The sequence below is a fragment of the Schistocerca gregaria genome, chromosome 6 (genome assembly GCF_023897955.1).
Source record: "Schistocerca gregaria isolate iqSchGreg1 chromosome 6, iqSchGreg1.2, whole genome shotgun sequence".
Classification (NCBI taxonomy): Eukaryota; Metazoa; Arthropoda; class Insecta; order Orthoptera; family Acrididae; genus Schistocerca; species Schistocerca gregaria.
Genome location: NC_064925.1, coordinates 275,615,621 through 275,641,709, shown reverse-complemented (window position 1 = coordinate 275,641,709; position 26,089 = coordinate 275,615,621). Strand labels below are relative to the sequence as shown.

Sequence of the window (26,089 nt, the reverse complement as noted above, 5' to 3'; positions counted from 1 at the left end):
CTTTAAAGTCAATAAATGAAAGCCCTTTAGCTTTCTAATTACTTTCATTGAAGATTCTGAGTAACCATTGGATTGGAATATGTTCACTACTTACAGTTAAACGCAGTACATCCAACTGGCTTCTAACAACTCCCTTCAGTATCCTCTGCAACATCAGAACAGGAGTAAAACCTAAAGTCAATAGCAAAAAGGTCATAAAAATACAAAACACTCAAATTTGCATGGAAATAAATATAATTTACTGGTGTCAACAAAAATGTCACCAAGTCTGTCTAGATCACTACACACCACTGGCTAGCTAGCTGCTTGGGTGCACAACTTAAGTTGGGGTCTCTACCTATTAAGCATGTGCATATTCACTAAACAGCAAACTTACGTAGAAAACCAGAATGATTTGAACCAGATTTCACACCCTCTTATGGGAACAAACTTTCAATTTCTCACTAATTTCCCTACTACAAGAAATAACTTCGCTGATAAAGAAAAATCACCTTCTCCTGACTTCTAGAGGACACTGCAAAACACTCTCTCTCCCCAGAGGCCACATGACTTCATATGCCAAGGGGAATGCCAGCCATCTATCCCATTTCATGAGTTCCCAAAATGCTCTACAAAGAGCTTCTGTTTTCTGGCAGGACCTTTACAAATTTCTCTGCAGTGTGTGCCAGAAAACCTGTAAGTCATCCAGGTAAGCTCTGGCTATAACCATAGAAGGCTTAGAGAAAGATTGGTCCATCTCCTGTAGGTTGGAGATTGGCCCTGTTGTAGACAGTAGTCACAGGAAGAGCACAACAGCACACAGGTGTGACCACAAAATGAGGTATTACAATATGACAGAACCTTTACCACCCAAACAGGCTGCAAGCAACAGTCAGTATAAATTTAAATCTTATTTAAAACACAAGTCAGATATGATTGGTCAATTTCATTCTGGTCTATTTTTCATTACTCAGAGCATTTTCTGTGTCCAGCTAAAAATCGATATGTATAAGATGATTCCTTTCCTCTTTATTCCATCACCAAAATTGAACTTTAATTCTTGTCTGCTTAGAAAGTCATTTTTCCAATAGGATCCATATATCTTGCTTACTTTTGTTATTCATTCTTTTAAAATTAGCACACCACCTTCACTTCTTTCCTGATTTCTTGTTAATTTTTCTTTTCTTTTTTTTTAATTCTTTGCATAAATCTTTGTTTATCATGCTCCTTCATGTTTTTTGTATTGCAATCCACAGAATATGCTGCCAGTGATCCATTCTGATCAGCTTTTGCAATGTAATAAGTCCCTCATTCATTGGTTGTCATGGGTTTGTAATCCTTCCTGGACAATTTATTTTGTTCCTACTGAGTCTCCTCCTGAATGTCAGATTGTGGAAGAAAACATTATGTATTTGGGCTTTAACTTAATCTTGTTGGTTGTGCTTGTAGTGCTAATGTTATATTGATGTGTTATAGTGCTCTTCAAAAGGCTTTTTCAGTTGAAAATAAAATACTCTGCCACGTGTAAAAAGCAATGTACTTTGCAGGTGGTCATATGCGAATGAATGGCAAGGTGACAGGTGTTGTGAATGACATTGAACTTGAGGTTCTTGACATGCAGTCGTATATTGTAACACCTGACGGAAGGACGTATACAGCAGTTTCCCGTGTACCAGAGCTGCTAGGTTATGATATGCAGACACTGAGCATCCTAGGAGGAGTTATAGGATGGGTGTTTGCTCGACCTGTTGGCAAGGCTCTCAATGGATACCAGCTTACAGGTAATGTTGAAAGTTCAACAGTGGGTAAAGTAAAATGAAACCAATTGCAGGCTGCCAACATGTTCTCATCAGATTGCAAACCTCATCTTCTGTATATGAATATCAAGGAGTTAAACATTTTAAGAATTCTTTGGAGGTTTCATTTCATGCATAATATCTTATTTTCTGAAGGTAGAAAGTACAAGAGTATTAAGTGCATATAAAATCTAATATGCCTCTTTTTGATATTGAAGTTGATTATCTTTCGAAGGAGTTCTATAACATCATAGAGCTACCACATGGTTTGAGACTTCATCAACAATTCTAATTTATACTGTAATCTTTCTTTCCTGACCAGTGCCTTCTACATCAAGATCAAGTTGTCTGTATTTTTTCAGTGTGTTCTAAGTTAATGATGTCCTCCAAAATAATATTTTGAAGTGTTATATAATGAGAGCTTGAAAGGTTTTCTTCTCTGTCTGCTGTTAATCAGCTGCTGATAATACTACCTGGCCTCATAAATAAATATTGTATGCCATTTTGAAGTGTGTGTATGATGATTTTCACAAATATGTGCAGGGGCTAAGAAACATTTATTTAGTTCCAAAAAAATAACAAGCCCCTTGATCCTCTTAAGGCGGGGAAACTGCTTATTTTTTGTTTACTTTTGCTTTTACTGTTACTCAGTGATTGATAAGCATTTGTATATTTGTAGTTACTGTTGTGCATGTTCTGCTATTTGATGTAACAAAACATTCTTTTATAAAGTTTCAATATTAATTATAGTATTAATGCTCACCAAAAAGGTTATGGATCAGGTGTGAAAGCCATATTTTATAAATGCTAAAAATAGAAGTGCAAAAAATCTCCTAAGAATTACATCTATTTTCTGAGTACAAGTGAAATGAGACAATGCTACTACATAGAATGTAGTGGCTTTGCAAGCTAGAAAATATGAATCACAAAGGTAAGCTGAAGTTGGCAAAGGTTTCAACAGCACTCATACCTGTGAGTTATGCACCATGGGAAAACACAGCCATCCATTCAAAACTAGCAACAGGTGTTATAAAAACATCTTGGGCTTGGTACATTCTGATTTGTGTGAGGCAGAGGAGACAGCATCTGTTGGTGAAAATCTTTATTTTCTCACATTTATTGATGATTTTTCAAGACATATAAATGATTTTTGAGAAAAAGTCTGAGGTTTCACAGAAATTTAAAAACTTCAAAGTCATTTGGAATAGCAGACAGGCAGAAATATCAAGAAAGTGTAGCCTGACAATGGAAGGGAATATGTCAGTAATGAACTAAAAAAAATTATGACTGTTCACTTGAACTTCACATTGTGTGTCAATGTCAGTTTAAGGGTATGTGTAAATGTAAAATGATATTTGAAGTGATATTTGTTTTTACTTTTACACTGTGGTTATTAAGTGCTGGTATATATGCAGTCATTGTAGTGCATGTACTGCTTTTACACTTAATAAATCATTCTTTTATAAAGCTTTGACATTAATTGTACACATTCAAAGGATCTTTCTGTTTTCAAAGGATTCAGCACCAAGAGGCAGGACTTAAGGTTCTGTTATATCATGCATCCCACAGATACATAAAGCCCTCATTCTTCTTGATAAAGGGTGGTCATTTTATGCTTAGACCAACATGGATTTTGCAGCTGAGGATAGCCAGTACAGTAAGAGCTCATTGATAGTGATAGACACCTTTAATTTGAGCCCTAAAAAGGTAATTAGACTCTTCACAGTATGCCCAGCAAAGCGTTTGAAAATGTAATTGTGTCAGGAATGAAAGTTTTACCAAAAGTCAGGAGTACCCAGACCTTACAAGAGCTTACTTCTGAATTGAAATTGATTTTCATAGAGAAATATACGTTAAAAAAAAATGTTTTCTATGCTTTGTAAACATAATTATATCTAGAACTAAGAATGTAAGCAATCACCATCATTTAATTTAATGCAGGTGGCGTGTTCAACCACACAGCAGAGATTGAATTTCCTAACACCGGCCACAAAATTACTCTCAGGCAGCGCTTCCTTGGGCTTGATGTGTTTGACCAGCTGCGGGTAGAAGCTGACATTCGTGGTTCTGCACCAACAGTTCCCATTGGTTCAAAAATCCGGGTTCCCGAATATGAAATAGAATACAGGAGAACAGCACCAGGTGAGTCTGCAGCAACTGCCCATTCAGAGTAAACTGGACTCACAAAAGAAATATCTATTTATAGACCAGTACCTGCCTATTAGGTATGATTTTTTGCAAGTAGTCTTAAAATCTTGGTTTTGAGAATACAAAGCCCATTAAATGCTGTTAGCTCCCATTGTTACAATATGTGTAGAAGTGTCTTTGAATAATTACCCCTGTACACATACATCAATATGAAACATGCAGTATTAAGTAAACACATTCATTTATTTATTTACATTATGGTTGATAATACTCCTAGTGAAGGTGTACATAATATTTGCGCAACAAACAAAATATGACAAACTGCTCCTGCAACCTATGCTAATAATGATTATTCATAAATTGATAGGTAATTGAAGGTGGTGGAATATAAACATCTATAGAGTGATTAAAGAATTCATGACTTTTGACCTTTAGCTTGCTCCAGCAATTGGTGGAAAAACAACTTTCCCTCCCGTGCTGTGTGGCTAAAATATTAGTTCACTGACTTAATATATGGTCAGCAAACTGCAAATATCAATGAATGATAGGCTACTAGGATGTATGAAGGCCTTTAACTTATGAACTACCTTCTAAAAGTTAGCACTAGTAGACAAAAATAGGGCCCTATGGTGAACAGGTTCTTCAGTACCACTTGCATAGTAACACAGCATAAATTTCCCTCTCTACAAGAAGAGAATAGAAGCTTTTGAAATGTGGTACTACAGAAGAATGCTGAAGATTAGATGGGTAGATTACATAACTAATGAGGAAGTATTGAATAGGATTGGGGAGAAGAGAAGTTTGTGGCACAACTTGACCAGAAGAAGGGATCGGTTGGTAGGACATGTTCTGAGGCATCAAGGGATCACCAATTTAGTATTGGAGGACAGCATAGAGGGTAAAAATCGTAGAGGGAGACCAAGAGATGAATACACTAAGCAGATTCAGAAGGATGTAGGTTGCAGTAGGTACTGGGAGATGAAGAAGCTTGCACAGGATAAAGTAGCATGGGGAGCTGCATCAAACCATTCTCAGGACTGAAGGCCACAACAACAACTTTGACCTACTGAAATACATGAGCTTCTTAAGCAGGAGATGGATCTGATGCCTATTTCTACTGATTCAGGTAATTAACAGTGTCTTTCTTTTCATTTTTCTCACTGTTGTTGCAGCGGCATTAATCGTTCCTACCATACTTTCATCATTATTAAATAGTTGATGGAAGGCATGTGTGGATGAACTCCCATTCCCACTTAAATATCACACAGGGTACTTCACTAATGAGTTTGTTGTGCAAGAGACTGAAGAGACCAGCTACACTTATCCAGTTTGGGCAAGATTTTCGTAAGTAAGCAGTACTGAAATGAGAAAAACTGAAGGCTGAGAGTAACAGTGCACTTGTGTACCTAGAGAAATGCAGTGTATGATTAAAGATTTCACAAACATCAAAATGACTTCAGCTTCGCTTTATTATACATAGTGAACCAAAGGCTCTGCCCATTGATATTCCTTTTGGTAGCAGCTTCTGCTAGAATGCAGGTTTAAAGATGAACATTGACCCTGCCAGCACAATTTTAATGTCTATTTCCCTTTTACCATCCTTTGAGAATCTGAGTGGTTCCATTACCTGTTGTTGTCCAGTGAGAGTACCAAATCTCTGTCTCTCTGCTATGTGCTTCCTGTATGAGTATATATCATCAAAAAATCATGACAGGATCTACAGAGGTAAGTGAGTGAGTTAGGACTTTATACTAGCTTTAGGTTGCAGTCTTTCATTTGTGGCCAAGGGAAGAAGTGGAAATCTGACCTTAAATCTCATATTAAGAAGATGGAAAGTCTACCATCAGAAAAAGAAAAAGAATGTATCACAAAGAAACAGTAATATAGAACTGTGTTGACATCCTGCAACAAAAGAGAAAGTGCTTATTGTATTAGATAAAGAGCTCATGAGAAATGGAAGGGGAAACCAATTGAATACAGTGTAACAGAGGGAACTAACAGATGTGGTACACAACATGAAATCAAAACAAAAAGGATAGATCAGTAAAGGTATAATGTTGAAAGTGCAACACGCATTGGAACTCTAACAAATTAAGGTGTGTTGTTTAATGAGTTGGTAAAGAATGGGGAAAATATAAATAATCTAGAACAAAGACAAAAGAGCAGAAAGAGAAATGTAATTAAAGCAAATATTATGTTTATGTACAAAACTAATCAGTGAGTAGTAGTGGCTGATATTCCAATAAGTATTCAAAATAGTAGAGTGTAGCCTCAAAGAGGATATTGGCATGTGTGTGTGTGTGTGTGTGTGTGTGTGTGTGTGTGTGTGAGAGAGAGAGAGAGAGAGAGAGAGAGAGAGAGAGAGAGAGAGAGAGAGAGAGTGTATGAATAAGAGTGGGATATGAGACAGAGAAAGATTGAGAGGCACAGGTTAAGGAGTGAAAGATGTAAATTCCTAGTAAAATTGTCATATGGATGTGAAATTTTTAAAGATTTGTAACCAGTGGGGGTTGAAAATTATAGAAAATAAAAACAAAATAATGATAGTAGTAATAACAGTAGGTGGAATTGGTTGTATAGATATGTATGTATAGATGTGTAATGTCTTTGTGACTGGGAAGTTTTGATAACCAATTGTTGTTGAAAACAGATGGTGGTTGCAGACAACATATAGTATTAGTGGTTTCACGTGTGACATTTATTTAATTTATTTTGTTAATTTTGTGATTTAATTTTCTGTTGGCAATGAAATCATAATTAGCAGTTCACTCTTTGAGTTTTGACAAAGAATGCAGTATAACTGTGATATTCAGGATGTGGCTTTTTTTACTACTGAAAGGGACCAATAGAAAACAGTGGAAGATGTATGTCTCTTAAACAAAGGAATCCAGCATTTTATATATTTTGTCAAGTTTTTTACTGATATTAAAATAGTTTTCCTTTAACTGTACATGCCTTAGTAAAAGGAAGGCTACAGTGGATGGTGTATGTATGTGTGAGTTATAAAGGGAAATCTGTGTATCATAGAATTTAATGAAGTGTTGATGAATTTGTGTTGTTAAGAGGTTACATCAACTAGTTTGAAGAGAATCTCATGTAAATTGTACCTCTGTCTGTCCACTTTTCTATTACAGAGTTCCTCAATGGTCACTTCTATAATTTATTGGAATATTGGAACACAGGGATGTAAAACCCAACTAACTCTAAGCTAAACAGGTTTCAATTTTTCCACTAAGTATACAGCTGACAATGTTCTGTGTAAAGTCATACAAATGTTTTGTTTGAAGTATTATATACAACAGCAGCTTAATAGTGTGGGTGATGCATCAGTACCTTTTTTAAAAAGTAGATTAACATTAGTCATAAATTTTTTTTGTTAGGAAATCTTACAGAAGTAGCCTTTACACTTTTAATAACTATGTACCACCTGTAGACATAAAAATACATATTACTACCTGTTTATGATATTGTAACTTGGAAATATTGTCCTAATTTTATTTTTTGTCAATAGGAAAGATTTTAGCCAAATCATCACATTCATTCCAGTTGGAAGATTCTCCTGTTGACAATCCTTTTATAGTACAACAGTCAATTGATTATGATGAATGTACTTCTTCTGGTCCAGAAGTTTCAACTTTCCATCTGAAAGTCATTAGAAACTTTATAAGTTATGAAGAAAAAGAAAAAATAATTCGCTATGGAATGACAAGCAAAGTCACAATACCTGATGCAGGTAATACATTCACAGAAGAATAAGTTACTACCAGTTAATTTGATGTGAGATAAAAGATGATGAAATTGTTACCCTCAAACAAATTTAAAATAATTAATCTTTTGTAGGGCATGTTAAAATACACTGAAATTTCTAAAATGCACACATAAAACAATTTGGCAATATTTGCATTTTCAGTTGTCATTTGAAACATATTTTTTGTTTTATAATTTTCACATAATCAATTGTAATTTAATTTTGTAATTAATTCTTAAATATTGTGGTATTAGCACAGACCAACACACGCAGTCATGACACTCCTTGCTCATTTTTATTGTACAGTGGAACAGCGGCAATCAAAGCTATAGTTTGGAATACAATATTGGATTAGTTTTATTAGTATTGTTCATACTGATTTGTAACATAATTGTTACAGTAGGGATCATATGTAGTGCCATAAAAATGTACAGTAAATAAAAAATTACACGCTAGTTTTCTTTCTTGAACTACTTAAGGGCCTTGGGATGTGTGAAATAGTACATTACAGAGCATTTTATTTACAGTTCTCTTGTAACTTAACAGATATTTGATGAAGAATGTTGTTTTCTTTTAAGAACAGAAAATGGCTAGTAAACAGCAGAAGGTCTGATATTTTGCAGAACATTTCGATTTTCACAACAGCCAGTATTGAAATTGATATATGTTAGACTGTGGTATTGGTCCAAAACGTGAAAATTTATATTTGGTTGTTAAATCTTATAAGTGTTCAAATTGTATGCCAGACTGGGAATTGAGTACAGATGTGTATATAATGTGCAGTTTAATTTAGAGGCAGTTTCACTGCATCTTTTTTGTGCTTATTACTTTTCTCTGCCTGCACCTTAGTTTCTATTTTGTGTTCTGGTTTGATGATTATAGATAGTTTATGAATAATGTTACTAGTAAATCCCCAAAGTCAATTTACAGTAGAATGTGTGTATGTTTTCTCATTAGCATGTATTGTATTTCAGTGTTGCATATGTTTAACTTTTTATGTTTATTTAAGGTAAGTTAAGACAAGGAAATTTTGTATGAACCATTACAGAAAAAATTAGGGTGGGTTAAGAAAACCGAACTTCTTATAAATATCAAAAAATCTGAGGTAGTCCATAGACACATCTCATAATAGGCATTAAATTACAGTCCTCATAACCAAAGAAAAGGGCAAAATTTTATATTGGATGGGTGGTCTGAGGACAGGGTGGGAGGGGGAGTAGAAGATTGGTGGGCATAATATTCTAAAGAATGACTGCTACACAAACTGTTGTGGGCTCAAGGAGTGTCCCCTTTGCTGAAAATCTTGCCGTTGCTGAAAAGGACCAATAAACGTACCCTGGTGAGATGGTTGTGTGGGTTCTAGAGCAACACACACACACAATGAAAGTAACACAGAATACTGAATAGCAAAATATATTACTCAACTTTGGTAACACTGCCTACAGCAATGTGTGTTTAGCCTATCTGTTCTGTGTTGACTACAGTTCCATGAATACAAAGTATATAATGTTCTCTGGACTAAAGTCAGAAGAAAACTAATCTTTTGTATTGTTTCATTATTTGCAGAACAGTTCCAAACTAACAGTACTCAGTTAAATCTCTAGGCAGGCAGTCTCTGTCCATATGCAATAATCATATTCAATGTTCTGTTTCTACTGAAGATAATCACTGTCTGTTGGCCACTGTTTCTGTCTCACTTGATGACAAAGTGTTGAAGACATGGCGAATGTTCTGCAAGAAATCCCTAGCAAGACTCAGACTGACTTACGACTTGCAGCTGACAACTTCTGCTTATGCACAGTTACTTTAGCATGCATCTCTCTTCCTGGTGGCACTGCCACTCCAGGGGGCATGATTCTCACAAGCAGCATGATTGGTTTGTGCGCAGCAATTTTTCTGGTACTTCTGGTACTTCTGGTACTAACTGTCACAAATTATTTTTGTGTGGTATCTCAGTACACAGACGAAAAAAGAGATGCACAGGACACAGAAACCTGTAACAGAATGAAAGAGGTGACATTTATACTCTCAGTAACAGGACACTTGCTATAGTCATTCTCAGAAAATTTAATCTGTGAGCCAGAATAGATTTACAGACGAAATGCTAAGTCATGTAAGGAAAAGGATGCTATTACTTTTGTTATCATGTATATTGATTACTCACTGTATTTCCAATATTTGGTGACATTTGCACAACTATGATGGGTACTGTCTTGTTCTCTACAAAACTTTTGGAATATTTTCCTTCAGGCAATATTTTCCATCAGTCCAGAATCACCTGCCACTATGAGACTCCAATCCAAGGTCAGTTTAGAGTTACCCTATGGAAAAGCAGTTGTGGTTAGGCAATATTTCTTCTTTTAGAGGGGCTGTTGATTTTGATGTAGAGATAAGTAAGTGTGTATTAGGAAAACAAATGAAGTAGAATTAAATGAAAATGGAAAGAGAACCGCCACTAATTCCTTTCCCTCACTTTTCTTGCACTTTGAGCTGTTCATTATACCTACATGGATACACCACAATGCCACCATACAGTGTATGGTGGAGGGGGCATTGTACTTGATCGGTGTCTGTTTGTCCTATTCCATTTGTGCGTGGAGCAATGGAAAAATGACTCTCTTTATGCCTGAGTATACTCCCTAGTCTCTCTAGTATATGTCATGGTCTCTATCTGTAAATATACAGTGGAAGCAGATGAGTTGTTGCATGGCCTTCTCCTGAATGCCAGTTCTCTAAAAGTACTCCAAAATCTGAGAACAGCATTGTTTTTCTTCCAAAGATCCCCAATTAAGTATCTCTATTATACTTTCATTAGCTTTGTACTGATCTGTGTGGTAATTTTTTCAATGCCTGCTATCATGTCTTCTTCGTAAGCACCCCAAATGATGAATCAGTAATTTAGGATTGGTTCCACTAGCATCTAATGTGGCTTCTTTACAAGTGCACTGTATTTCCTCAGATGTTTTCAACAAATTGAAGTATGCCTTCCCTTCTACTGCTTTTACATGTTTGGCCTTTTCCTTGTAGCTTTGTAGAAATACCGTCAGATATTTTCGTGATGTGACAGGCATCAAAAGACTACCATTCATTTTATAATTCAACATTGTCAGTTTTTTTCTTTGTTATGGGGATTATCTTGTTTTTTTAATATTTTACATTTATTTATGATCAGCTGGAAATGATACTTCCATGTAGATGAAAAAATTATCAGAGAATAAAAGTGCTTTCTGATAAAGTGTTCATGTGTACTGAGAATCTTAGCAGTTTTATAACAATTCCTTTGGCACACTTGATGTTATTTTCACTACTGTTGAACATTCACCATCCAGTGCAATGTACTGGGTTCATTAATAAAAAAATTATTTGACAGTGAACAGTGAAATTTAGAGCAACATTATGCCATCAAGTTTTATATTAAGTTGGGGAATCTGGAAGTGTGATCTTTGAAAGGTTTCAACAGAATTATGGGGAACATTCCTTATCAAGAGCATAAGCTTTTTGGTGGCACAAATGATTCTTGGAAGCCCAAGAGCATGTCAAGGATGAACTCACTCAGGCAGATCTTTTACTTCGAAAACCAATGAAAACATGGACTGTGTCTGAGTGTTCTTCTGAGATCAGACCAATGTTTAACAATAAGGACCGTTTAAACACTTTCAAAGTTTGACTGAGGATTTGCACATGTGAAAGGTTTGCACCAAAATGGCGTGGATAAACCTCACAACTGAGCAGAAATAAGGTCAAAGAAATGTGTGCTTTGATCTTCTTAAGGGGATTGCCAGTGACCACAAATGGTTCAATTGTGTGATCACAGGTGATGGATGAACCAAGGATTTTTGAGTACGATCCGGAGACAAAGTGGCAAAGTGAAAAGTGGCACACTGAGTCATCTCCTCAACAAAACCAACTCAAATGTGCAAATCAAAACAATGCCAGGTTTGCTTTTTTGACATTATGGATGCAATGTAAAAAGAATTTGTTCCTCCAAGACAGACTGTCAACCAATTGTTTTACAACAATGTCCTAGAAAGGCTCAGTAAAAGGGTGAATTGAGAGAGAGAGTGAACATTACAGACAAGTGGATGCTGCATCATGACAATGCTCCCTGTCACACAGCCAGTTCAACCATAGAATTTTTGATGTCAGAAGGCATTCTTGTTGTTTGACAGCCCCTCTTCCCCCCACACCTGATCTGAGTCCTTGCGACTTTTTTCATTTCCATAGTTGAAAAATGTATTAAAAGGTCATTGTTTTGGGACTCTGGAGAACATTCAAAAGATTGTGACCAACATGTTTATCAAAGGCCCCACCAGCTGAATCCTTTCAGTGCTGCTACCAGGACTGGGAATGACTCTGTCAGTGTATAGCTGCTGAAGGGAACTACTTGGATGGGGACAATACTGTAGTTTGAAAAAAATAAAAACTTTGGTAGATAAAAAAGTCAGTCTCATTACTTTCCTCCCACTTCATATTCATTGCAAAACCTAATAAGAACTCTGTTCTTTTTGAGTTCTCTCAGCTGTTTTTTAGGTTCTGGAGTATCTATTTCAGTCTCTCTTACTTGTAAGTGTGTGATATTATTGTATATTATTGTATTAATATCCTCATATGTAAAGGCTATATCTGCCAACAAAGTTAGTGTCCAGACACTTCAGGATGACACAGGAAATGTAATTGAAAATAGCAAAGCACAAACAAATTCTGAACTTCATTTTCAAATGTTCTTTTACAAGGGAAGATACAGAATTACTGCTCTAATCTACTTCTCACACCACTGCAAAAATTAATGCTAAAGATATTATTGTTGATAGCATTGAGAAACACTAAAACTACTAAAATTAAATGAGACTGCAGGGCCTATTGGAACCCTATTGGATTCTATATACAAAGTGCAGCTGAAGTAACTTCCATTTGAATAATAATATATTGTAGATCCCTTGAACAAAAATCTGTGCCTAGTGATTGGAAGAAAGGGCAGTTCAGGTTACACTTGTCTACAAGAATGGTAGCAGAAGTGATCCACAAAGCTACAGTCCTAACTCATTAACATCTACTTTTGTACAATCCTATAACATATTCTGAGTTCAAATGAAATGAAGTATTTTGGGCGGAATCACTTTCTGGATGGCAAGCAGCATGGACTTCATAAACATTGACCCAATGAGCTTTTTCACATGACATTCTGAAAGCTATTGATCAAGTCAATGAATTCAGTATTTTTTGGCTTTCAAAACACATTTGCCACAGCACCACACTGACAATTATTAACAAAAGTATGATTATATGGGCTATCAAACAAAATTTGTGGCTGGACTGAGGATTTCTTAGTAGGGAGGACTAGAGATGATATCTTGGATGGAGAGTCATTGATAGAAGTAATTTCATGAACTGACTTTTGAATAATTTGCACATCTCATACAAGAATATTGTTGAAGTGTGTGGAACCTATACCAAGTAGAGCTAACAAAGGATATTGATTACATACAAAAAAGGTTAGTGTTTATGGTTACAGGTTTGATTAACTCAGGAGAGATCATCATAGAAATATTGGAAAACCTTAATTGATAGACTATAAATTATCTGATCTAGTAATTTGCCTAGGGCTGCCTCATATCTGATGTCTTGAATCACTCTCCCACTATTAATGTGTTTGACTGACATTTATTAAAGAACATACACTAAGCAGCAGTCCATAGTTTTCAATTCCTTTGTATTTATTGAAACACAGTTTTACTTTTATGGTAATCAGCTTGTAACATATTTTTCTTTTTGTATATGGAACCTAAGTCTGCTGTTAATATTTTTAGTGGTGGACTTATGCCAAGAGATCAAATGTGGACCACACAGCTCATGCATTACTGTTGATGATGTTTCACAATGTGTTTGTGATGCTGGGTGAGTACATTTTCATGGTATCTTTTAAATGATTATTTACTAAAGAATAACTCAATAATAAATGGTTCCAAGTATTTTATTTTTTTATGCTGTTCCATTGCAGTGCATCATTTAGTGTTTTACAGATATTCAAGTATATGTTTTTTGTAAGATGCACTTGCTGTGTGCCTCTGCAATATAGATCTTGGTTAATAAGGCACACCTGCAATCAGTCAGGTCATACAAATATCTGTGAGAAACAATATGAAAGATATGAAGTTAGACAATCACATAATTCCAGTTTTAGATCCAACAAATGGCAATCTTTTAGTTACTGGTAGAGCACTTGGTAACTGTGGTTTGTCTTCATTGACACTGATTACAAAACACTCACAGAGCACATAGTTAAATATTGTTCGACTGCAAGGGATCAGTCTAAGGACAACTAACAGGGGCATCAAACATAAGCAGTGAAAATTGTGATTAAATTTTGAATGACACTTTTTTTTTTAAAAAAAGGAAGGGTCAGTAGTAATAATCAATAAAGAGCTGATGTATGGAAGATCACTTCATTTTTGCAGTATCATCCATACTCATTAATTATGTGGAGTAACAAAATTTATTTCTCTTGCTGTTTTTCTGAGAAAGATCCAAACTGAATTGACAGTTGGTACTTATGTTATACAGTTCTGGTGTGCTTTAGTGTGGAATGTCAGGTGTGTTGTGATGGATACTGTATCAGTTATAATGACTCCAGTGTTATGGAAATAGGTTGGCTAACTTCTTTAACCAGCATTTGTGATCTTACAAGTAGCCCAAGATTTGTCCTTGTGTTGCGGGATGCTAATATGCTATACAACTACCTTTTATTTTTCTTTCCTCTTTTCTCCTTTTGCTTCTTCTACTTCCTAATAAAAGACTCCATATTATAGAAACATATGGCTGTCAGTATTGTTGTACGCATTGGTAGATAGTTAATATAATGAAGTTTTAAATCTTATAGAAATTGTAGGGTGAAGCATATTGTAATTCTACTGCAGCAATCCTGTTACAGTTATTTCCTGTAGTAAAATTCCACAGCCATTTAAAAATAATGATGAATTTTCATAACTGCCAGAGATCTCATATATTTCACATATCATGAAAGAATGATAAAAGGGCTACTATAACATACCATATCTTATGTTTTTCATCGCTGAATGTGTGTTTAAGTGTATTTTGGCTCTGTGGATTGCCCAGTAGTGGTGATTCACTTCATATGCAACAGATACCAGCGGCTCTACTTAAGTGATGGTGGAAGCACTTCACGGGAAGAGTGTGTTGATGTGAATGAATGTACCAGTGGAACACACAACTGTGCTCTCAATGCACAGTGTGTGAACAACCCAGGAAGTTTCTCCTGTCGCTGCAACCCAGGTTTCACAGGCGATGGTCGCACCTGTGACAGTAAGTACCAAGAATCTTTTTAACCTCATTGATATAACAAATATTTTCCAGATGATAGTAAAAGAGTTAGTTTTTCAGGTACTCGCATAAGAGGATAAGAAACCTTGACAGTATAATGTAATGTGAATGTGTACATTCTCACTTTTTAAGTAATGTCTTGTTGGGTGATTGCTGCTTTTGCTTCAGTGTATATTTTGTTTCTTATATTAAATAACTCAGTAACAAGTGTAACAGCAAATACTAGGAACAAAAGCTGCTAGAATATGTATGTTCTCACTTTTTAAGCAATGCCTCATTGGCTAATTGCTGTTCTTGCTTCAGTGTATATTTTGTTTCTCATATTTAAATAACTAATTAAGAAGTGTAATAGCAAATACTACAAAGAAAAACATCTAGAATTTACCAATATGGTAACACTTGTGCTATTATAGATGTTCAGAATAATCAATTGACAATATATATAAAAGGAAATGTCCTGATTGATTAACTCATTATTGCCCAGCCCAAACCTCTATCGATAGAAACTCAAAATTTGGAGAGTGTGTTAAAATTTTTATTAAAATTTTTGTTGTATTAAAAAATAAAGATTGTTGATCTTATACTCTAGGGCTCACTTAAGAAGGAATTTTAATTTTGATTTTGATTTTCCCCTCCTAAGGGGTAAAACAGAAGATAAAAGGTTTTTGAAAATACATCACTGTTAATCATCTAACCGTGGGTGATTTCCTGATTTTTCCATACAGATTTCTGGGGTATTTTTATATGATAATTAGATTAGTAGTAAGGATAGAATTAAAAGAATGTAACAAGAAAACCAAAAACTTAATTCAGAGTTGATTTCTAATTGACATTTAATATAAACAGTGTGCAAATCATGAAAATCACATTCAACAGGTACAATAAACTTATTGATAATTTTTCTGAGTGTTGTGTATCTTGAGGAAGCTTGAGAATATTGTTACAAAACTGCTGGTGCAAGGAGGTATATATGCAGTAATGTGAGTGAGACTGGAGAATGTCTAAAACAGGATCTCCCATGTTCCAGACCAGAAAATAGTGACCTCTGATGTTCCAGAGTAACAGAAAAAGAATTTACAGGCAAAAAACAGTGTACAGTGTTTCATAGCAACAGACACAGTTGGAAGGTTAAAGCAGTTTTGAAGCTAGAACTACTGTCAGAAATAAAAAAAAAAAAATGTGCTTCAGCATTTTTTGTAAATTCAAACCTTAAGGGGGTGAAATAGTGGATGAAAGATTTTTTTAAATAAAACATTATTAAAGCAATACTAAAGCATTTTTAAAGCTACATCTATGAAAATTGGTATTTGATTTCTTGATTGGAAATGAAAAAGCTGGGTTTTAGTGTTTTTGGAAATTCAACCCCTAAGGGGTTTTATGAAAATATTTTATTACCAAAGTAGAATTGCTTTTTGGTCAGAAGTACTTCCAGAAAAGACCATGCTTCTATGGCCTTAATTGGCGCAAAAAGTTTAGAAGGCATTGCAGTCTGTGAACCGAATCAAAGAAAGAATGCACAGAAAAAGAAACGGCTATTTAGCTCTTTTACAGCTGCTACCACCAAGAGTCCTGCCTGCACGGCTAGCTAACAGGGGTAAAGGTATTGTCTGCCAGGCCAGTAGATGGCTAACACAGCCCGATGACTGCTGTAGGCTAAGGCCACTGCATCCCAATTGCTCGTTCCTGCACCCATAGAACCACTCTTCAATAATGCTCTTTTTAAAATCAATATCACACTATGTAGTCACAGTGCTTACACTTCATTTTTACTATGAAATAGAGCTTCAATCTAATCCAAGCTTTCTGTTACAACTTTATTCTGGGCTGATAAAAAAATATTTTAGGCAAACATTAAGAACTTTTTTATTTGTGATTGGAAATTTCTGTAATTTGAGATTTACACCACCTATAAATATATTCTCATACCATATTAAAATTTCATTAACACCAGATAAATACATTTCAAGATAAATAATTTTAAAGTGAGCAGTTATTAACAAAGATGTGGAAGACCTGGACCATCTTCTGTTCCACAAAGCAATGAGTGTTGCTGAGGAACTGCACATATTTTGCTGCACTACATCTTTGGAAACATCTGATACATCAGTTCAGTAAGCAATTCATGCCCTTTCAGATTATGCATGTCTGTATCATGTGTACTTTGTAGATTAAGAGATCAAATTGCATTTGTTTGCCATTACAAACTATTTGGTGTTCCATGGAGCAGTTAGTGTTGTTTAGAAACTGCATACATTTTGCTGCACTGTTCATCTTTGAAACATCTGATTGTAAGTACTATAGAACAATTGCTGCCCTTTCTGATTATATATGTTTGTACCGTGTGTATCTTGCAGATTAGGAAATCAAATTTCATTTGTTTAGCCATGTCCTTCATTTGCTGTTAAGTGCAGCAGCATATGTTTCTGAGAACTGCAAGTATTTTGTTACACTGTTCATCTGATACGTCAGTTCATTAAGTAAATTCATGCCCTTCAGATTATATATGTTTGTTTCTTTTCCCTTGTGTAGGTTAGGAAATAAAACTACATCTAACAGAATGATTCTTGAGCTGAAAGGAACCAGGAGCAGGTGAAATCTGTAGCACTCTCTGACAAAAGGTGCAGATAGTGACACCACTGGCAGAAATGTTGAAATGTGGACAACAACAAGTCACCATTCTATAGTGTATATTTACCTGCTATCACACCCATGCATGCATTAATGCCCCTCGCTGTCTGGCCTTCTTACCAGCTGGGTTTAAATGAATGGCTGTAGCTGTCTGTCTGTTCTGTCTGTTTGATATACAAGTACACCCGTAGCTGTCTGTATGCTCTACCTGCAGGGCAAACATGGTGCCCATAGCTGTAAAAGGGTTAATACATTAATTTTTCAGTAGGATTATATATATTTATACAATTATTTTTGTTGTAATTGCTACACAAACTAATCATAACAAAATAGGTACAATGTTTAAATGTGATTTCATGTATATGAATATCCATTTGAGATGAGAAAAATCGCTACCAGGTGTAAGACTGGCGGTAATAACCGTAGAACCACTTATCCAATTTGTCTCTTTCTTTTTTCAACTCACAATGTGATATTAAATTAAACCTGTTGGAACACTTTAATAATGCATACTGGCAGACATGTAAAGGGTCAAAAACTTTTTTATAATGTGTAGATTTACACATGAACAATGGGCATAACAGCATACAAATAACAACTTTACAGGCCATACAGTCTATTCAGGTGAAGCAGCAAGTGCCAAGCTAGTATGGCTATAAAACTCATTAAGAGCCACATGTATATATCGTCGTTTAGTTGTTTTGGTCCTTTAATTTGTGTTTGTGCAGTGAGGCTTCCTCTGTTTCATTTGTAATTGTTGGGTATGGTTTCTGAACTGCTGTGAATTTTTCCCACATTTTTTATCTCATGTTAAACATTTGGCTTTGTAGTTGAGAGCTTCAAGTATGTTGCACATGGAGGTTTTCATAGTTGCTGACAGATTCTTTCAGTAAACTATTTATTGTCGATGTTCATAATAGTTCTTATCAGCACACTTTGCAACACAATCCTGCTAATCTGTTGGTAGACCAGTAGTTCAAATATGTGTGGAATGTTAGTATCAGAAGGACAGTACCTTGTCCATGGCCCTTCCATGCATGAAGAAATTAGGAAATTGCTGCTCATTGGATACAATGAGTGACTCTGTAATCAAGAGGAAGCTTTGTGTCTTTAAAATGACTGTGTTAAAATGCATAGCTGCTAATCTCCTTTTGTATTTTCCCAATTGCTGCTCTGTGCCTCTTCTACATGGTAAGCAGTCACCTATCCTCACATAATTTTGTATATTCTGTTGGTCCATGCATGACAGTGCATGGTACCAATATGTTACAAACCTATGTGCAAAAATGCAATTTTTCAGGTGGGCATATTCTGGGTTCTGTTGATAACAAATTGAATAAATCGGCTGGTTCTTTTGCATAAGCTGTGGTCTAGGGTGGGCCTTAGATGGCATATAAAAGCACAATTTTTTCATGGGTGGCACCTGAGTAAAGCCTGAAAAACTATGATTTATGAGTACCAATAGTACCAACCACGGGAATGGCCATGTCTATAATTTCTGAAATTTTTACTGTATGGGCTTAAGAGGATGGATTCAGGGTACCTTGAAATTTTTTCAATATTATCATCTGTTGCCGAGATCCAAAGCTTGAGAGTTACTGCATATATTTTGCTGCACTGTTCTTCTTTTGAAACATTTTTCGCAACCGGCAGTTGCTTCATCAGAAAAGAAGGAAGGAAAAAGGAAAGATGAAAGGATGTGGGTTTTAAGGGAGAGGGTAAGGAGTGATTCCAATCCCGGGAGCGGAAAGACTTACCTTAGGGGGAAAAAAGGATAGGTATACACTCGCACACACACACACACACACACACACACACACACACACACACACATATATCCATCCGCACATACACAGACACAAGCAGACATTTGGCCTTTACAAATGTGCAAGGTTCTGAGGTCTCTAAACTACATTTTTAGCCATCATTTTTTCACTGTATAATGGGTACTTCATTCCTGTACAGGCTGTCTCAAACTGGAAATTATTCGATGATGCCACCTGGTGGCTTAAGTGTCCTATAAAAAATTGTTTTGTCTTATAAAATGCTTCATACTTGCAAATCAAACACCACTTGGTTTGGTGTACTGAAGGTGTAAAGTAGTGTAAAGTGAACTTGCATTGGGTGAGATACAATTTTGTGTTAACCTTATATTATGCTTACTTATTTATTGTTTATGTGTACCAAAGTATATAAATGTGTCCAAGTATATAAATAAACTGTTAAAAATTCACTGGCATGCAGAATTCATTTTATATAAGCCTCGCTCCCTGCTGTAACAGGGACAAGAAGGGAACCAGCTGAAAAATGCCCCTGTCAGAGCACAAAAAGGTGAATAGGCTCCTTTTTAAGAGGAAAAAACTGAGGAACCAGCTGCCTTCATCCTCATTCTGCCTTCCTCAATAAAAATATTGACATGTGAATGTATACTTACTGTTTTTGATAGAAGAGAGTAACAGAGAGACAGTGTCAGTATAAGAAAGAAGACACAGTGCCATTGGGAGAAAATGAGAGAGGACACAGTGATGGTGGGAGAGATAAAGTGGCAGTGAAAGAGAAAGAGAGATGGATGATGACAATAGCAGTGGGAGCAACCAGAGGAGATAGTGACAGACAGTGGAAGTAAAAGAGAAACAAAAATGGGTGGAAGTAATAGCAATGGCAGCAAGAGAAAGAGGAGACAGTGGAAATTAAAAAGAGATATGAGTGGACAACATGCATTGGCTTTGGAGGGAGGACTGGTCCGGTCTCCCCCCTCCCCCCCCCCCCCCCTCCCCTTCCCAAACCTAGACTACCACCTCCACCCCCTTTGTGTCCCCTGCTCCAGACCAGTGAACTTTAACATAAAACAATGTGCGCACTTTCCCCCATCCTCTGTACCCACATATTAAAGTTTCCTAGCCTAGGGGTGAAACCAAAGCAAACACAGGGCATCAAGGACATGTATGGAGAGGAGACAGTTGTGGCTGAAGAGAAAGACAGAAGACTGTAAGTGAGAAAGAATGAGTGGCAATGGCAGAGAAAAGGGCAATGGCAGTAGGAAAGAGAGACAGTGAAAGTGGCAGAGAAGGAGACATTGGTAAGGAAGAGCAAGAGAAACTGAAGACAGTGACAGTAGGAGAGACAGACGGGAAACAGCACCTATCAGAGAAAAAGGAGACAAAGGGAGAATGAAATATATAGACAATAGCTGTTAGATGGGGATGCTGAGCATTAAGGCCTCACTACAAAGAGTGCCTTGGTAAAAGAATTTAAAATTTTCTGTGTTGCTAAAATTTTTGATGAGGAAGACAGAATGAGTATGGAGGCAGTTGCTTCCCCTTTTTTGTGTCAGAATCTTATAAAGAGGAATGTATTCACTTTTTTGTGCTCCAACAGGAGCATTTTCAGCTACTCCTTAATTTGCATCACCAAACCCGTAAACATTATTAATCAAGCTTTCCAATGGAAAGCAACTGCATGGATGCCCATGTAAAAGATACTTTGACAGTACTAGAAGTTATTTGGAAAAAAATAAGATAGAACACAGATCCAAAAATTATTCATGAGAAAAGAGCAAGAAGTTCATTGTGCAGTGAAAATGGAGCCTTCATGGCTTGCAAAGTGTGATAATAGAATAATACTAATAATAATGAAATCAGTATATGTTGTTACTTATCTGCTAATATTGTAAAACAATAGACTTGTATTTAACATGAGTTTTACTGAAAATCCATTCCAACTGTGTCACTTCAGGCTTCCTGTGATTCTTTAACAAACTCTAGGCAAATATCAAGATAGTGCCTTAATAGCTCTACAGCCAATTTCTCTCATTGGCCTCCAAAAACTAAACTTATCCTTTTTTTGGCATAATCATGCTGTTCATAAGCACTACTAGAGAGGAAATACATCATAAATTCCACGTAGTTTGCTTGACCTTATGACATAAAGTCAACTGTGTATGGGCTGCTAGTTTCCTATGCTATAGTCAAAAGTAACCTTTTGAAAACTTCTGCATCAGAGTATTGTATTTAATTTCATTCTTTGGAGACTTTTGTGTTGTGTTCTCTTTGTTCCACTTCTTCTCCTACTTCTCTCCTAGCACAACTCTCTTTGCTGCATTTTACTTAAACTAAACATCTGTTACACACCACAAAAATTGTTATACAATATATCTTCTACCCTGAGAGTCTAAAAGTAGTAGTTCACTGCATCACAATAAAAAATATATATAAATCAATATGAAAAGACGCACCTAAAGTAGTCTTACAATACCATAAAATAGAGATAAATTGATAGAAAATTATTTACAAAGAGATTATACAAGACCTGTATCCTAATAAAGATTAGAGCACATTTCTGCACTTGATAAAGGCAACAGTATTTTACAAATGAGGAAAACAAGAAGAATGCAATCCACAAAAAGAGAACTGGTAAATTAGTGACTGTAAGTAACCTAGAAGAACGTTTTTGTAGGATACAATTTGTCACTTACAACAACCTCTTTTTGTATGTAAGTATTATCTCAATTTCATCAACTTTTCTGTAAATTATTTTTATTTCAGGGTGTTACTACCTGCTACATTCAGTCTAAGGTCCTGCACTGTTACAGAATTGTTAAGCTGTTCAGACTTGCGGTGTCATCCAGACGCAGAGTGTGTTGAGCTGCAGCCAGGAAGTCTTCAGTGCCAGTGCTTGCCAGGCTTTACAGGGAATGGTGTCTTCTGCACAGCCATTGAAAAATGTGAGTACTGTGTAATAAAGATGTTCAGATTTTTTATATATTGTATCAGTCCTCATCTAGACCCTGCCGTGCCTAAAGGTCTTTAGCTCTATGCGCTCAAGTGTCACTCACATGTTTTCTATTTGATATAATATAATTAAGACAAATATAATTAAGATACTTATTAAAATATTTTACAATCAGTTCTTGCTATGATGATCAGTAACAAATTATGAACTGCACTTCATTGTTTTAAGATTAAACGTTAATGATTTCAGCAAAACTGAAAGCTGAAATAAACAAATAAAAAATACTGACAAACTAAGGTTTTTTGTGAACAAATGGAAATTCTGTTTGTGTACAGAGTCACTATAATTAAAGTTTGAGCTTCAAAACACTGCAAAATAAGAACAAATTTTCAGAATTATATCAAATCTGAATGGTATGTCATTGAAGAAGAGAGAAACATTATGGAGCAAAAAAAAGGAAAACAATGTAAATTTTACCATTAGATGATGCTAGAAAATGTAAAACAAAAAGGCACGGGTACATACTGTTCCTCAGTTTGCATCTGGGATACTTGGCATGACTGTCTCAATGAAAGATCATGGGTTGCATGGAAAAGCTCTTTTACAAGAATGGTCACTGCGTGCCAGTAGCTATGCAGAAGTTCTGGTATGGTATGCAGAAACGCATTGCTCCAATGTCTGCCAAGGGTCTAGAGAAATGATTTGAAAATTCGAAAAGACAGACTATTTTGAAATGAAATGTAGGAGAGGGAGGAAACAACTGATCCAACATAGGTAGAAGTTGGGTCAACAGCTTTGCAGAAGGGATTGAGTGTTGGTGTGCAAGCATGCAGTGTACAGAGAATTGCCCAGACTTTAAACAAACCTGTGAACAAGATGCATAAAATTATATGGAACACCCTGCATTGCAAATATAAATATGTTTACATTGACTTATGGGACACACTGTGGGTAAGCATGCTGTCAGGCCTACGTTGAACTAGGACACTGTGAAAAGGATATGCATTTATATTTCTATGCCTTCAGGTGCCACTATCCCTCTCAAAAGAACAGCATGCTGAAAGCTCTAGTATACAGGTCATCCTCCATTTCAGATGAATGAAGTCTGACAGCAGAGCTGTAGCACCTGGAATCCATCTCCCATGAGCATGGATACAGCAACTGACATATTTGGATGCCCCTGCAACACAAAATCACCAAGAATGACTTGGAGAATGAAAACACAGAAGAAGATGATGATGAAACCACTTTTTTTACTGTTCACTGGGAATGTATCTTCCACAATTGGAAGGCTACTGTGTACTGTGAAAACACCACATAATATCAGTTTTTGTCCTTGTCCAAAGCATGAGTTTTATTAGGGACGGTGAAAGACAATCTGACCCCCCCCCCCCCCCCCCCCAAAAAAAAAAAAGTGTTCCCAGTTCTGTGTGAATGCGGAAAAATTTATACTGGACAAACAAGCCACACAATTGAAGACTGATGTACAGAACATGAGCACCACACAGGCTTAATGCAGCCCAACAAAACTGCAGCAAGTCAGTAAAAATTAAAATAAACTAAACTCTATCCAGACTGACCAACCACCATCACCATCAACCAGTACTCGTCACTGGATGAAAATATGGAGGGGCATGTGGTCAGCACACCACTCTCCCAGCCGTTGTCAGTTTTCATGTGTGAGCGAAAGCAGAATACAACATTGAAAACAGACACAAAATGAATTACAAGTAATCAAAAGTCCTGGCCACCACGAATAAATTGTGGGACTGCATTTTCAGAGAGGCAGTTGAAATCTGAGTGACTGATAATTTAATCAACATAGACACAGGCTTCCAACTAAGTAAGGCAGGGGATTCATTAGTAAGCTCCATCAAAGCAGAATGTGAGATCTGGGCAGTAGGTGCGACAGATGGGAGATGGAAGGCAACTGTCACTCCCTCCCCCCCCCCCTCCCCCCCCCCCCCCCCCCCACAGCATCGTAGCCACATGTCCTCCACCGCCAAGCATGGCACAGGGTCGGCAAGGCCTGAACTCTGGACCAGCGGGTATAAATACCCCAGTACGCGGCAGACACTTCATTCCATCAGCACCACCTTATGATGGCAGAACAGCTGTTCACCAAAATATTGTAGACCTCCGATGGTTGGTTACGGCAGTGTGTCCAAGAACTTTGAAAGCAACAAAAATGCCGGTATAGCATCAGATCACATAACACTATTGATGTTTACATTTTAGTCAGTGCACATTCATTTCCACAAAACATTCTCATTAAATTCAGTTTGCCGTACAAAGATGCATTTTCTTTACAAGATAGGTCAGCATGGAGACTAAGGTAACTTCCACATGGTTTTCATTTTGTTCCTGGACATTAATATGTGGTAATCATTTGTTATTTTATGACTTTATGAAGCCCACTCTTATAATTCTTGAAATTTATCAGAAATACTTCAGTAAAATTTGTTTTCTTGAAATTTTGTTAAGTATCCTCTTTTCAGCACAAGATATTTTAATTCCTGTTGTCAGCCAAGGAACATTTCATTTACTAGTTTTGAATTTTGGCTTTTGACTCGAAAATAAATATTGAAATAATGTGAGAATATCACCATGAACATGTCAAATTTTTTACATGTGTTCTCACAGTTGTATATGTCATTCCATATTCTTTTTTGTAGTAAGTGCTTGATGTGTTCTAAGTTTTGCTTGCTAAAATTTCTACTTTTTCATGTTATTTGTGGTTCAATATTGCCAGCAGCCTCTATTAGGAATGACTGTAAGAACATCACTCACTGCTTCCTAAATGGTGATAGACTGCACTTTACAGAGGTTTGAAGCATTGTATCTGGTGTTTATTTGAATGCAGTTATGTTAAACTATAAAAAAATTTTATAAGAAGGAAAGTGACTACTCACCATATAGAGTAGATGCTGAGTCACAGATTTTTGTTGTGCCTATCTGCAACTCAGCATCTCCGCTATATGGTGAGTAGCTACTTTCCTTCTCATAATGTTAAAAAATTAAATATTCAATAATAACACATAAGACAGGAATTGTAGGCAGTTCTGTTACACTGTTGATAATCAAGTTATTTTGATTATCTGATGTTTTATGGTCTTTAAATGGCATTTTCTACTAAGCAGCTCGTGGTCTTGTGGTAGCGTTCTCGCTTCCAGTGCACAGGGTCCCGGGTTCGATTCCCAGTGGGGTCAGGGATTTTCTCTGCCTCATGATGACTGGGTGTTCTGTGTTCTTCATCAACAATGACTCGCAAGTTGCTGAAGTGGCGTAAACTATAAAGGACTTGCAATACGGCGGCCGAACTTCCCCGCATGGGGCCTCCTGGCCAACAATGCCATACAATCATTTCATTTCATACTATGTAACATTTTTCGCAGTAATTTCGTGTGGTTTTTGCTATAGAAAAAATGTCTACAGTGGCAACCAAGGATTTTTTAAAGGTTTTTATTCTAAAATTCTAGCAATGTGTATTTCTTTTGATAGATTTTTGAGTAGAGATATTACCTGAGCTACAATATTTTACACATTTATTACTGGGTTCAAATGTTTAAATGCAAGATGCCTCTATAAACACTTCGTCATCAAGAATGGATTACTGGAGGGATTAGTACTGGCACCACACCTCTTAAATTTATTTAGCAGTGACTTCCATATACAAACTGCAAAAAATTCCATTATGCCAATGACATGGCAATAACTGTAC

The 26,089-nt window shown here is 36.2% G+C and overlaps 1 protein-coding gene across 2 annotated transcripts in view; it reads left to right on the top strand.

The window, feature by feature from the left end:
• Positions 1-26,089, top strand: part of LOC126278030 (nidogen) — a 297,135-nt gene that overhangs the window by 184,572 nt on the left and 86,474 nt on the right. For both annotated transcript variants that reach the window (XM_049977764.1, XM_049977762.1), the window contains exons 8-13: positions 1,527-1,760; positions 3,717-3,917; positions 7,435-7,656; positions 13,479-13,566; positions 14,813-14,991; positions 22,229-22,360. In XM_049977764.1, the coding sequence (XP_049833721.1) occupies positions 1,527-1,760; positions 3,717-3,917; positions 7,435-7,656; positions 13,479-13,566; positions 14,813-14,991; positions 22,229-22,360 (1,056 nt within the window). The remainder of the gene's footprint in view (positions 1-1,526; positions 1,761-3,716; positions 3,918-7,434; positions 7,657-13,478; positions 13,567-14,812; positions 14,992-22,228; positions 22,361-26,089) is intronic.